Source organism: Cryptomeria japonica, chromosome 10 (genome assembly GCF_030272615.1).
Source record: "Cryptomeria japonica chromosome 10, Sugi_1.0, whole genome shotgun sequence".
Classification (NCBI taxonomy): Eukaryota; Viridiplantae; Streptophyta; class Pinopsida; order Cupressales; family Cupressaceae; genus Cryptomeria; species Cryptomeria japonica.
This window is the reverse complement of record NC_081414.1, coordinates 198,492,735-198,507,959: the sequence shown is the minus strand read 5'-3', so window position 1 is coordinate 198,507,959 and position 15,225 is coordinate 198,492,735. Positions and strand designations below refer to the sequence as shown.

General features: G+C 36.7%; 1 protein-coding gene across 1 annotated transcript in view; it reads left to right on the top strand.

Annotated features, from left to right (window-relative positions):
* The window catches only part of LOC131032970 (BAG family molecular chaperone regulator 6-like), a 196,120-nt gene that overhangs the window by 24,941 nt on the left and 155,954 nt on the right, over window positions 1-15,225 (top strand). The window contains exon 2 of the mRNA XM_059212313.1: window positions 5,762-5,818. Coding sequence (XP_059068296.1) covers window positions 5,762-5,818 — 57 coding nt within the window. The remainder of the gene's footprint in view (window positions 1-5,761; window positions 5,819-15,225) is intronic.

Here is a 15,225-nt window from a genome sequence, read left to right as displayed (position 1 = left end):
GCACTGTACTTTGAAATGTTGAAGGAGAGTCAAGTTGGCAAGAGTCAACATTATACTTTACCATCCTTGTCTCTCCCATGACTTGGTTGGATGTAAGAGGCAAAAGTGTAAAACGGACTGCAAAATAGTGAGTCACTGTTTCATTGTTAGATCCTCATTGCCAACCTCTCTAAATGGATAGTATGAAATGATGCATTCCTCTTTCTTGCATCATGAAAATGTATTTGCAAGTGGTTTCAATGTTGAGATGACAAGTTACACAAATTGATTGTAAAGGACCTAAATAAGGATCCTAAAACAGTGTACTTTTTGTCACAGTCATATAAGGTTGTCTTGATTTGTGTCATCCTTTAAGTATTCAAACCTTCAAGATATTTGAAGAGGATAAATGCATTATTATATCATGCCTTTAACACCTTCTTGCAGGCCAGGGACAGAGTAAAGAAGCAAACAAAACAAAGAAAGGAAGTTGCTGTAAAAAATGCACCTTATTGCTGTCAAAAATGCAGTGTTGACTGTGTATGAACAACAGTTATAAAATCCTTTCTTATTTGCTATGTATGGTGTTCCAACTGATGTCAAACCATTTGTTGCATCCCTAATTATCATACTTTAATTGTGTTTGGTTTATCAAGGCTCAAAATGTATGCAAAATCTTAAAACCATTGCTGTCCCAGTCCTTTAGACTGTTTTTCTGTGTAAGGGCAGCAGTGTGGCACTTGTTTGATATAATGAAAATATTAGAAGATAAGTTTTGAATCTTTGGAGGTGTCTGGCATATGTTAAAGAAAGGATTGAAGCATTTAAGTTGGCCTAGTATCATGAAGAAAACTTGTAAATTGCAAACCCTCACTAAAACTTTCAAAAACCCTTGAAAAGTGCCTATTTTGTGGGGCAGTCCTCAAACAGTCCGTACAGTACTTGCCATAGCAAAAATCCTTGAGTCTTCATCATCAATAGACCACATCTCCAAGGGTTCTCCATGAAGTACAACAGATTGAGCAGGGTGAACAAATTTCACTAAAAACTAGGGCTAATTCTAGTAGCCTTTTTGGAGCAAATTTGACCAATTCATGAAATCGGTAAGGAAGGGGAAGCAATTGGTTGTTTCAAATCATCAAAATTGATGAGTAGAGACCTGAGATACCCTACTACAATATCCAAAGCATTGTATTGATCCATTTGATCAAATGGACCTTTTGCACCTAGAAAGTTGCTTTGAGTAACCCTACGTTCTTTGCTTCCAATTGAGAAATTTCCATTCTTGAGAAGTGAAGGACAGTCATCATACCTTGCAGACCTGTCCAGATGCTCAATCAACTAATTAATATGATTGAAATCCTTAAAGGAGAAAACAAGATTAGGTAAACCATGGTTCTCCAACAGTTGCTCATTTCGAGAAGAGAGGAGATTCAGCCAGTTGGACAACCAAACTTGTTCATTTTTGGTGACACTCAAGAGGACCTCATTTCAGATTTGAATGCCTTAGCATGGAAGGTAAGGAGGAGTGATGTCCAATACAATAGGGTGTAAGCAATGTTGAATAGAGAGGAGGAGATAGGAGAAAGGTTTAGAAGAATCCCATTTGTGCCTAGGGATTGATTTGGGAAGAACATTGAGAACAAAAGCCCACCAACCTCAAGAAGACTAACATTCTATCATCCCTCCTCATCATAGTGGTATCAGAGCCAATTCAGATATGGGTTGAGAGATTAGCATATGTCTGGTAGTGAGTCAGTGGGAGACAACACCGACAACATGGTGACCAATGCAGAGTTAGCAAAGAGGATGGAGGATCAGGGTGAAGAAAATAGGCTCCTTAGGGAAAGATTACAACAACTTGAAAGAAAGTTGAACCAAGTAGAAGTCAAGACCGAAGAAGTCAGTGAGAGAGTAGAAAGTGCTGAAGATAAGAAGGAAACCTTAGAGGAAGAAATCCCAGAACTAGATCTAATCTTGGATAAAGAACAAGAAACCTTTTTACAAGCTTTGAAAGCTTTGACTGGAAAGGCCCTAGATGGAGTGTCCCTTTTTAGTGGCAAGATGGAACCAGAAGCACTAATGGAGTGGATAGAGGGTCTAGAGAATCACTTTGAATGTGATGGCATTACTGAAGCACAGAAAGTGAAGGTAGCCAAATCTAGAATGAGAGGGGCAGCCTTAACTTGGTGGAAATTCATCCAAGAGGAAAGGGTGAAAGAGGGAAAGAAACCCATAACCACCTGGAAGACAATGGTGACTAAGATCAAAGACACCTACATGCCTGAAGATTATGAAATCCAGTTGCATAGGAAGAGACAAAACTTGAGACAGAAAGACCTAGATGTCAGTAGTTACACTGAAGAATTCCAAAAACTAAGCCTTAGGTCTAAGGTACAAGAAGATGAAAATGTCAGAGTAGCTAGGTATCTCAAAGGGTTAAGATGGAATATTCAGGAAGAGTTAAGCCTATGGTGTCCCAACACATTACAGAAGTGTTATCAATTAGCATTGAAGGTAGAAGAGAGAAACAAGAAGAAACAAGAACATAATGGTAGAGGCAGAGGTAGAGGAAATAGAGGCAGTCATAGAGGCAGTTTTGGGGGAAGATACACAGATCATAGGTCCCAGGGAGAGTCTAAGCTTATTGAGAAAAGCAGGGATTCTCAAAGCAGACCCAACTATAGGGATAGGGGATCAGGCAACCCAGGAAGGGGTAGATCTAATGGACCTGGAAGAGGTTCATACTTCTCCACAATGAAGTGTTACAACTGTCAGAAACTAGGCCATCCGGCATATAGATGCCCAGAAAAGCCAAGCTCATCTCAAGGAGGTGATAAGAGAGTCCATTTTTTGCAAGAGGAAAGCACACCAAATCAAAGGTGTCTACCATCAGAAGAAGGGGAAAACCTCATGATCAGGAGGATCCTCATGAAAGAGCCATCTTAGAAAGATATGTCTCAAAGGAAATCTCTTTTCAGGATCAAATGTAAGATCCAAGGAAAGGTGTGCAAAGTTGTCATTGACTCAGGATCAACTGATAACATCATATCAGAAGAAGCTGCTACAAAACTTCATCTACCTAGAATACAGCACAATGAGCCCTACAAGGTCACATGGTTGGAAAAAGGGCAACATGTATTGGTGAGTGAACAAACATGGGTAGAGTTTAACATAGATGAGTACCAAGATAAGATTTTGTGCGATATACTACCTATGGATGCTTGTCATTTGCTTTTAGGAAGACCTTGGCAATTTGACAGGAAAGCACAATATGATGGAGAAAAGAACTCATACTCATTTTTCAAGAATGGTATCAACTATAAAATTCAGTCCCTTAATGAAGAGAGTGAGGGCAGCAAACCAAAAGTTCCCAACATTTTGTTAGTTGGTGAAAAGGAGTTCATTCATACCCTAAAAGAAGGTGATGGCATAGGTTTTGCATTAGTAACTAAACCAATTGATGAAAAGAAAGAAAAGAAGATAGAAATCCCAAATGAGGTGCAGCAACTTCTAGATCAGTTTAAGTCAATTGTTAATGATGGTCAACCAACCTCTCTACCTCCGCATAGAGCCATTAGCCACTAGATAGATTTCATCCCAGGTGCATCCTTACCAAACAAAGTTGCTTACAAAATGACACCTGAACAAAATTAGGAAGTGGCAAGACAAATCCAAGGGCTATTAGACCAAGGAATGATTAGAAAAAGTATTAGTCCATGTGCAGTACCCACAGTGTTAGCACCTAAGAAAGGTGGGGCTTGGAGACTTTGTACAGATTCAAGAGAAATAAACATGATCACAATCAGGTATAGATTCCCCATTCCTAGGATAGAAGATCTTATGGATTGTTTAGGGGGAGCAAAATATTTCAGTAAGATAGACCTAAAAAGTGGTTATCATCAAATCCACATCAAAGAGGGAGATGAATGGAAAACGGCTTTCAAGACAAATGAGGGGTTGTATGAATGGCTAGTCATGCCATTTGGGTTAACAAATGCACCCAGTACATTCATGAGATTGATGAATGAGGTGTTACATGACTTCATAGGCAGGTTTGTAGTTGTGTACCTTGATGACATCTTAATTTTCAGTCAAACCAAGGAAGAACACCTCCAACATTTGCAGATTGTCTTACAAAGATTGAATGATGAACAACTTACTATCAACCTAGAAAAATGTGATTTCCTTAAGCAAGAGCTGGTATATTTGGGTTTTGTTGTTTCAGGGGGTGATTTGAAGATGGATCCAGATAAGGTAGAAGCCATAGTTAATTGGGCAACCCCTAAGAATGCTAGTGACGTCAGGAGTTTTCATGGACTTGCTCAATTTTATAGGAAATTTATCAGAGGTTTCAGTGAAATATGTGCACCTATGTTAGAAACCATGAAGGGTGGTGTGAAAGTGAAATTTCAGTGGACAGAAGTAGCCAACAGGGGATTTGAATTGCTGAAAGTTAGAGTTGCTACCCAACCAGTGTTGATTCTACCTAGTTTTGATAAATTGTTTACCTTAGAGTGTGATGCAAGTAATATTGCTATTGGTGCTGTTTTGAGTCAGGATAATAGACCTGTTGCATTTTTCAGTGAAAAGCTTGATGATGCTAAGAAGAAATATTCTTCATATGATCTTGAAATGTATGCTTTGGTTCAGGCACTTAGGAAATGGAGGCATTACCTTCTTCCTAAAGAATTTGCGGTTTACATTGACAACCAGGCACTTAGTTTTCTCAATTCATAGGATAAGCTTAGTCACAGACATGTTAAATGGGTAGAGTCTTTGCAAGCATATACCTTTACTTTGAAGCATAAGAAAGGACAGTGCAATAAAGTAGCTGATGCATTGAGTAGAAGGTTACTTACTGTTCAAGAAATTCAAATTAGAAGTATTGGTATAGAATGTTTTAAGGATTTATATCCACATGATTCTGATTTTGCTGATATTTACAAGGTGTGTCAAGATTTTCATAATACTTTTCATAGTGAGTATGCTAACTATACTTTGCAGAATGGATTGTTGTTCAGGGGTGGACAACTGTGTGTACCAAAAGGTTCAATGAGGGAGAATCTGATACAGGAAAAGCACAATGGTTGCTAGAGTGGTCACTTTGGTCTTAATAAGACTTTGGAATTGGTTCAGAGGCACTATTTTTGGCCTAAGATGCAGGCAGATGTTAGGAAATATGTTGAGCAATGCATGGTATGTCAGAAAGCCAAGGGTACTAGCATGAATGCTGGTTTGTATCAGCCTCTTCCCATACCTTCTAGGCCTTGGGATTGCATCAGTATGGATTTTTGTGGTAGGTTTGCCCAAAACAAAAACAGGATGTGATAGTATTTTTGTGGTTGTTGACAAATTCAGTAAAATGGCACATTTCATACCTTGCAAAACTACTAATGATGCTAGTCACATTGCTTTTCTTTTCTTTAAGGAAGTTGTAAGAATTCATGGTTTGCCATCCAGCATTGTATTTGATAGAGATGCTAAGTTTTTGGGTCATTTTTGGAAAACTTTATGGAATAAATTGGGTACTAACTTGTCTTTTGGCTTAGCCTACCATCCACAGACAAATGGACAAACAAAAGTGGTGAACAGAACATTGGGTAATCTACTCAGATGTCTTACCAAAGAATATGGGCAAAGTTGGGATCAACTCATCCATCAAGCAGAGTTTGCATACAATGACAATGTAAACAGATCCACTGGTAAGAGCCCATTTCAGATTGTTTATGGAATGCATCCTAGAGGTGTTTTTGAGTTAAATGATGTAACTAATTTGCAGCACGTGAGTGGTACAACAGAAGATATGGCACAGTCCATGAAAGAAATTCATGAGCAGGTACAGAAGTCCTTATAGGAGACTACTCAAAAAGTTAAGGAGAGAGTTGATGCTTCCAAAAGAGATGTCCAGTTTTCAGTGGGTGATTATGTGATGGTCCATCTCAACAAGTCACGGTTACAGAAAGGAGTGCCTACTAAGTTGCAAATGAGAAGAGTAGGACCATGCAAAATCTTGGCTAAATATGGCCATAATGCTTACAAAGTTGATTTGCCTAATGAAGTTTCTATGTCTCCTATTTTCAATGTTGCAGATTTGGTGCCATTCAAAGGGGAGCTACCATCAGATTCACAAAGAGTTTTAGATCTTTCTCATTCCCTTTCTGATCTTTCTCTCCCCTCTTCTTCTACTCCCATTCCTCAGCAGGTACTAGATTCGAGAATCATCAAAAAGACAAGACACCATACCTACTTGGAGCATCTCGTCAACTGGAAGGATAAACCAGCTTCTAAAGCCACATGGATACCTGAAAGTGACTTTCTCAAAGCTGGAATTCCTCTTTCTTTACTGCCCAAAGGAGTCACATGACTTCTTTGTCCTTAGGGGAGTATGGTGCAGGAGCACCTGAGCACCTGAATGCTCAAATCCTAGCAGGTATAACATTTTATTGCAAATTAAGCATGTGTGTTTATTTTATGCTTCTAGTAGGTTTAATAGGTTTTTTTTGTGGTGTAATAAGGTTTGGAACTCATTTTGTGAGTTTCCAAGATTTTTTTTGGTTTTTTGCTCGGTAAGCTAAAAATTGTCAATTTTGGGTCCAAATGAGCATTTTTGAATTTTTGATGTTGTAAAGCCTTGAAAGGCATTGGAGAATGTTTATTTAGTGTTTCTAAATGATGTTGAGTCATTGGTTTGAGTGCTAAGTCACCGGAAGTCAAAATGCAATTTTTGAGCAATAAAAAGTTGTCAAAAATTTGTCAAAAGTTGTCAAAAAGTGGTTTTTGGTGGTTTTGGTTAGTTCCAGCCTATACCTGTCCATACAAGGGCTTCAATAAGTTGGCACATGTATAAAAACCATGTTCCAATCATTTTATGGGTTGTTCATTTTGGCAAATCAAGAAAAATACTTGTTTTGCTCTTGTTTTCTGTGAGTTTTTAACTAGTTTTCTGCACTTTTTAGGGTACAGTCCGTACCATGGCTCCATGAGTCCGTACTGAACCTGTTTTTGATTGATGTGATCTCCTTTGATGTTTTATTAGTGATCTTTGATCTTTTCTTGGGGTTTGGAACAAGTTTTGTTTGAAGTGTTCTTAAGAGAAGCATTGTTTTGTGGCTCCAATGGAAGATCATTCATGGTCCAATTGATTTCTTCAAAGTCTCTTCATCCATGGCTTTGAGGAAGTTTGTTGGACCCTCTGTACATACTGTACCATACATCTATTTTCCTTTTCTAGCAATGCACAAGTGTTTGTAAGCCCATGGCAAGTGTGTGAAGTGAGCAACTTGGCTTGGGTATTCTCAAATTTGTTTTGAATGGTACTTTGCTGTTCATAGCACTGTACTTTGAAATGTTGAAGGAGAGTCAAGTTGGCAAGAGTCAGCATTATACTTTACCATCCTTGTCTCTCCCATGACTTGGTTGGATGTAAGAGGCAAAGGTGTAAAACGGACTGCAAAACAGTGAATCACTGTTTCATTGTTAGATCCTCATTGCCAACCTCTCTAAATGGATAGTATGAAATGATGCATTCCTCTTTCTTGCATCATGAAAATGTATTTTCAAGTGGTTTCAATGTTGAGATGACAAGTTACACAAATTTATTGTAAAGGACCTAAATAAGGATCCTAAAACAGTGTACTTTTTGTCACAGTCATATAAGGTTGTCTTGATTTGTGTCATCCTTTAAGTATTCAAACCTTCAAGATCTTTGAAGAGGATAAATGCATTATTATATCATGCCTTTAACACCTTCTTGCAGGCCAGGGACAAAGTAAAGAAGCAAACAAAACAAAGAAAGGAAGTTGCTGTCAAAAATGCACCTTATTGCTGTCAAAAATGCAGTGTTGACTGTGTATGAACAACAGTTATAAAATCCTTTCTTATTTGCTATGCATGGTGTTCCAACTGATGTCAAACCATTTTTTGCATCCCTAATTATCATACTTTAATTTTGTTTGGTTTATCAAGGCTCAAAATGTATGCAAAATCTTAAAACCATTGCTGTCCCAATCCTTTAGACTATTTTTCTGTGTAAGGGCAGTAGTGTGGCACTTGTTTGATATAATGACAATATTAGAAGATAAGTTTTTAATCATTGGAGGTGTTTGGCATATGTTAAATCAAGGATTGAAGCATTTAAGTTGGCCTAGTATCATGAAGAAAACTTGTAAATTGCAAACCCTCACTAAAACTTTCAAAAACCCTTGAAAAGTGCCTATTTTGTGGGGTAGTCCTCAAACAGTCCATACAGTACTTGCCATAGAAAAAATCCTTGAGTCTTCATCATAAATAGACCACATCTCCAAGGGTTCTCCATGAAGTACAACAGATTGAGCACGGTGAACAAATTTCACTAAAAACTAGGGCTAATTCTAGTAGCCTTTTTGGAGCAAATTTGACCAATTCATGAAATCGATAAGGAAGGGGAAGCAATTGGTTGTTTCAAATCATCAAAATTGATGAGTAGAGACTTGAGATACCCTACTACAATATCCAAAGCATTGTATTGAGCCATTTGATCAAATGGACCTTTTGCACCTAGAAAGTTGCTTTGAGTAACCCTACGTTCTTTGTTTCCAATTGAGAAATTTCCATTCTTGAGAAGTGAAGGACAGTCATCATACCTTGCAAACCTGTCTAGATGCTCAATCAACTGATTAATATGATTGAAATCCTTAAAGGAGAAAACAAGATTAGGTAAACCATGGTTCTCCAACAGTTGCCCATTCCGGGAAGAGAGGAGATTCAGCCAGTTGGACAACCAAACTTGTTCATTTTTGGTGACACTCAAGAGGACCTCATTTCAGATTTGAATGCCTTAGCATGGAAGGTAAGGAGGAGTGATGTCCAATACAATAGGGTGCAAGCAGTGTTGAATAGAGAGGAGGAGATAGGAGAAAGGTTTAGAAGAATCCCATTTGTGCCTAGGGATTGATTTGGGAAGAACATTGAGAACAAAAGCCCACCAACCTCAAAGAAGACTAACCTTCTATCATCCCTCCTCATCACAGATATTCCTTTATCTTGTCAAACACTTGTTGGCATTGGGCATCCCACTTGAACTCAATACCTTTTATGACAAAGTGGGTGAATCATTTTCATTTATCTTCAAGTTGAGCAATGAAGCACCAAACATATTGTAACTTTCCTTGAAGATTGCACAAATTCTTAGTGTCTTAGGGGGAGGCATTTATAATATTTCTTTAACTTTCTTGGGGTTGACTTTGATAACATGCCTAGAAACAATGAATCCTACGAGCTTACCAAATATAACTCCAAACACACACTTTTTAGGGTTGGGAGGAAACTTACACTTATTTAGATGTTCAAATATTTTCTCAAGGATAGCTAGACGTTCTTCTCGTGTCTTTGATTTACCCAATAACTCATCTACATATCCTCTAATATCTTATGTATAAGGTTATTGAAAATCATTGTCATGGCACATTGATAGGTAGTTCCTACATTATTGAGACCAAACGACACGACCTAATAACAAAAATTTCCCCAAGGAGTGGTAAATGTTGTCTTATGATGATCTTCTTCTATGATCTTTATCAGATTATATCCAAAAAAGACATCCATGAGAGAAATAATTTCATGTCCTAGTGTCAGATCGACAAGGATGTCGATATTGCGAAGTGGAAATTCATCCTTAAGACATTCTTCGTTGATGTCTCTAAAGTTTGTACACTCTGATATCCCCAAAGTTTTTAGAAACAGGTACCATATTGGAGATCCACTCTAAGTAATCAATTGGTTTGATGAACTTGACTTCTAATAACTTTTCCAATTCTACTTTGACCAATAGTGCAATCACATCTAGGGAGACTCTTAAAGCCACTCCAAAAATATTTACCTTCCCCCTTCTTCTAAGATTGTGATTTTTTTTTGGAGAGATTGGGATCAAAACCTTGCATGCCCTCAACATATCTAGCAGGATCCCCCTTAATCACTTTCTGCCACAATTTTGCATTACATTCAAACTCATCAAAAGTATTAGGCTTTGTTTGTATGAGTTTTCCCCCCCCATCATTGTCATGAAGGAGAAAACTAGGTAGGCAGAACAAACACCAATAGTAAGGACACTACAAGACTTACAAAGAGAGGGTAAAGTGGCACTACTATTTGAAAGGGATTTTTGCCACCAATACCATAAAGGGCAGGTCGAAAGGGTGGCGATAATAATGAAAAAGGTAAATCTTGGGTTATGCTCCATCATAAACCTTTATGTCTTCAAAGATAGCAACACAAACTGGATTTCGAATATCATTAATACCCATCCGAAATTTCAAATTATTAGAAAATGGGCCTAAGGAGGCTAGCCTGTCCACAAATTTATTTCCTTCCCCCCTCGTGTGACAAAGACTAACATGGCTAATCCTTCAAATAAGGTCCCAACACTTGGAAACAAGGTATTTACATTTCTAGTCAGTTTTGGCTTGAATCCTGAGTAGTAAGATTGTGTTTTTGAATCACCTTCTATAATGATGCAATTGTAATTTCTATCATTGATAATAAATAATCCATGATATATTGATGCCACCTCCGCCACATTCAAAGTTTGCATCCCCAATTTGGTTGTGTAGGCAAGGATAAGAGTACCACTATTGTCATGAATGACTCCACCCCCAGTGCTTGACCATGATATCCTTTAGAGGAATCATCGAAGTTCAATTTCAACCAACCAAAGTCAAGGAGGCCCATTTTATAGAATTTTTAAAGATAATAGGTGGGGATATGAATATAGCCAAAGAATCAGTTAAGCACCAATTTTTAGCAATATTTCATTCTAGGGCCAAAGATAGATTAGAATGCTTGTCTCTTTAAAAGAAGCTCCTATTTTCCTTGACATTAACCATGATAGAAATAGTTAGAGGATCCCAAATATTCTTGCTATCCTTGATTATCTTGTTGTTCCTTTCTTCCCATAGGCACTAATCAGTATTAAAAAAAGGCTTTCCACCATAGTTCTCTAATAAAGGGGTGATTCAAAGGGGCAAACCAACCTGAGACACAATCCTTTAAATCCCTATTCTGAACCCAGTCGGGGAGGAACATATATGATTTTTTTTTGTCTAACAACCCATAAGTATTGTAGTGAAACAAAATGTGATTGATTCTTTCTTCTTTGTGCTCACACAAAATAAATCTATTAACAAATTGAAAACCCTTCCTATTGAGATTGTCAATAGTAAGGATTTTACCATGGCAAGTTATCCACCAAAAAAAAGACACTTTTAGAATCATTTTAGTTTTACAAATTTTGGGGAAGAGTGGGGGAGGTGAGGGAGAAGCCAACTAAAACCCTGTTTATAATGAGTACTTGATATATTTTGAGAAAGCCCATATCAATCTATCCTCAATGTTCATATTGAAGAATCTAAGATTGTAACTAATTATAAGAAGTTTTGTAGCCATCGTTCTCAGATGAAGATCAAAGTTAGATGAATTCAATTTCCATTTAGGCATCTAGAAGAACCAAGAATCCATTAGTCACTCACAAAAATACTATACCTCGCTGATAGGATTCCTTCCAGGGTTGAACAAATTAGATGAAGTTACAAGGGGATGGGGATATCCATGCCTCGTCTCCAACTTTGTCCGTTCGACGATGTTCTTTTCTGAGAGGCCGGACCAAGAACCCTCCTTCCGAAGGTAGCTAAAAACATATTTTTAGTATATTTCTAACCTGTGGAAGTAAAAAGCCATAACCATGCCCTATATGTTTGAAACAGGCCCCATTTCTCAAAAAGAATATTTATTTGAAGGGTCTTAAAAGAAACTAAGAACTTTAGTTCTGAAAAGAAAAACTTTATTTTTTCTTTATTGAAAAAGTCACCTATGGTTTTGTCTTCCATTATGTGGTTCAAACTTTCTGTTGAACTATATTTTTCTTTTTCTGCAAATTGATTCATTCGCAAAGATATTTCGGATAGTAGATCATCTTGGTAAGAAGTTTGAATAAGATCTATGTTGGAACTAAAACTATTTTTAAAATATTGGTTACAGGTGTTTTCTTCTGAATCTGAACTATTTAAAAAAGGATAGCAAGAGTTTTTGTCAAAATTGACAATTTGTGGGCTTATTAAAGGAGTTTTATAAATATCTTCAATCGATAAAAAATCTATATTACTATGAATAATAGAGTTCAATTTATTAAGTAAATTAGACGATTTATGCAAATCATGGATTAGCGCTTGGTCAACACACAATATAAATAACATAAAAACAAAATAGAAAAAGAAAAAGTATAATATTTTCAATGAGTTGTATTTATAATGAATGATACTCCTTAATCTTCTTAAAATGACATGCGTGTATTCGAGTGATAAAGTAACCTGTGGAAGTGAGAGCCATTACAATTATTAATTCTCAAATGAAATTAATTTCCCCATAATCTGTATATCCAATTGTTGCAATATAGAGACAGGGTTCCTTCCGGAAGCTATTATTAAATTGAAATATGCGAGATTCTCTCATTTCTGTTCAGTAAAAAAAAAAATGTTTGAATTAAGTTGATCAAACAGGGCTGGAGTAACTGGCAGCTAGCAGGATGGTTCTATCCTGCTCTCTTTTAATGTTAAGAAAAATTATATTGCTATGTTAGAAGCAGGCTAGCTATACTTAGTATACTTCAAATATACCCTTGGTATCATATTGACCATCCCACCTTTCTATTCAACTCTTGACCAAAGGAATCTTCTTTGGATTTGATCAATCTTTTTATCCCAGGATGTCGAGATATGGAAAAGAGATAGAAGATAAATAGAATCACTCTAGAGGGAGGCTTTAATAAGTTGAAGCTTACCTGTATTTCTTAGAAGAGCGCCTTTCGAACCAGCTAGCTTTCTCTTAATCCTTTTTAGGAGCACCATCCAGAATGACTCTTGTACCTTCCTCAATGTTAGAGGTAAGCCTAAGTAAGCAGATGTGAGGCTAGCAATCTGGCAATTCAGAATCCTTCCAATGGAAGTTTGAATATCTTGGGGAATGTTCGTGAAGAATAAAGAACTCTTGTCTATATTAATTTTTTGCCTCGCAGTGCGAGCATAGTTAGATAGAATGGAGAACTATCCTCTAGCCTCCACCACTAAGACAGACCCAAGTAATAGTGTATCATCCACAAATTGATAATGAGAGATAACAAAAGACTAGAAGAGGGCTTAATACCTTTAAGGATTCCTTGAGGAACATACTTGTTAATGTTATGCCCAAGGACACCAACCATCGAAATGAAGATATAAGGAGAGAGAGGATCACCCTTCTTGAGACCACTAGCCGAAGAGAAGAAACCTTGAGGAGAACCATTGACTAGCATTAAATAAGAAGAATTTTTGAAACAAGCCTTAATCAAATTTAATAATTTCCCTCCAAAATAAAATTTACTAAGGACTAGTGAGAGAAATGGCCATGAGACCATGTCATAAGCTTTAGAGATATCTAACTTCAAAAGCATACCTTCTGTGTAATTATTCTCCAAATAATGGAGGGTCTCATGAACAACAAGAACAACATCGAAGATTTGTTTGCTAGAAACAAGACCCTTTTGATTGCCATGAATCAACTTCCCCAAAAAAGGCTTGATGTGATTGACAAGGAGTTTAGAAAATATTTTTTATATATTGTAGAGGTTGATAAGTTTGGACTCAAACATGCAATTTGTACCCGAATTTTTAGGGGACAAAACAATGAAAGTTTTGTTAATCTCCTTTAGCATCGAAGTTGAAAACATAATTTTTTTGCAGCCAAGATAATATGTATAGACCCACAATGTATTAGTATTCTTGGAAGAAGAAAGGGGGAAACCCATTAGGACATAGGGATTTGAAGGATCTAAAAGAGAAAACTGCCTCCTTGACTTCCTTAGCAGAGAACTTATGCTCAATGAGACTTGGATCCTCTTGATCAATAATGCTTAGAATAGATTAGAACATCCTATCAGAAGCTTTAAGAATATCGAGGCCTTGGTGAGATAGGGGATTAAGCAATGAACAAAAATGAGAGACAACCACTCTATTAATAAGGTCACAATAATTGAGTAGGAGGAACCATCGTAACTAATTGATTCTTGGATATTGTTTCTCTTTTTGTATCTACTAGCTAACTGGTGGAAGAATTTAGTATTCATATCACCTTACTTAACCCATTATACTATATATCTCTAAATCTAGTAGAGTTCTTCTTTGACTAGATGTGAAGGTCAAGTAGCAAGGATATTTTTCCTTTCCATTTAGTTTGAAGAGGTCCCTTAGAGCTCTATCTCTTTCTAAATCAAGTCGATTTAATTCTACAAGTCCTTTTTCTACTCAAATATGTTATCAAAATAAGACTTTCTTGAAGAGTGCAAATTATATTTGAGAAGATTCAACTTTTGAGAGACTCTGAACACGACAATGTCATGCATCTCAATGTTCTATCACTGGGCTACAAGGTCCTTGAAATTAGGGTAGTGAGATGACATAATTTCAAAATGGAATGGGAAATGAAGCCTGAGACCAACATAATCCCATTGAAACATGATAGGGCAATGGTCCAAACCAAAGTGAATTTTGGAGTTGAGATATCAACGCCCAAGAATATTTCAAGAAGGGGGAACAACACACTGAGCCTTGTGCACTTGAACAAGGTTGTTGCTAGAATGGAGGCTGGACCATGTATAATTTTGGTCTTCCAAATCTAGATCACACAACCTCCTACTAGATAAAATCTCAAGGAGGTCCTGCTTACTATCAAAAAAATAAAGAACACCACCAATTTTCTCTTAGGGGAAAAGGGGGAATTGAAGTCTCCCATCACAATCCAATTAGAGTCTTGAAAGGATGAATGCTAAGGGGTGAACTCACCATAATGGTTCCCACTTTTTTGCCACTTTTGACACTAAGATGAACATTTTAAAAAATCTTCAACTTCTGAGAACTATAACTTTTAAACTAATAAGAATTTGAAGATGGTGTAAATTAGTGATTTGTAGCATTTTGTCTCTAGATTCTATATATATTTTTTTCAATTTTTTTGAAGGATTTTTTTCAATTTTTCCATCTCCTCCAAAAGTAGTTTTTTACAGCAAAGTACATTTTTAAGAGTGTTGTGCCTCCCAAAACACATAAATTTTTTTATATAAATGATAAAAACTCAATTCTTTCGAATTTTGGTTTGTAACATCAATATCTAGGTCTTGCAATTGGTTTGATAGTGACATGTTGAATTATTTTTTATTTTATTAAGTTTTGAAGTCCAACTAGT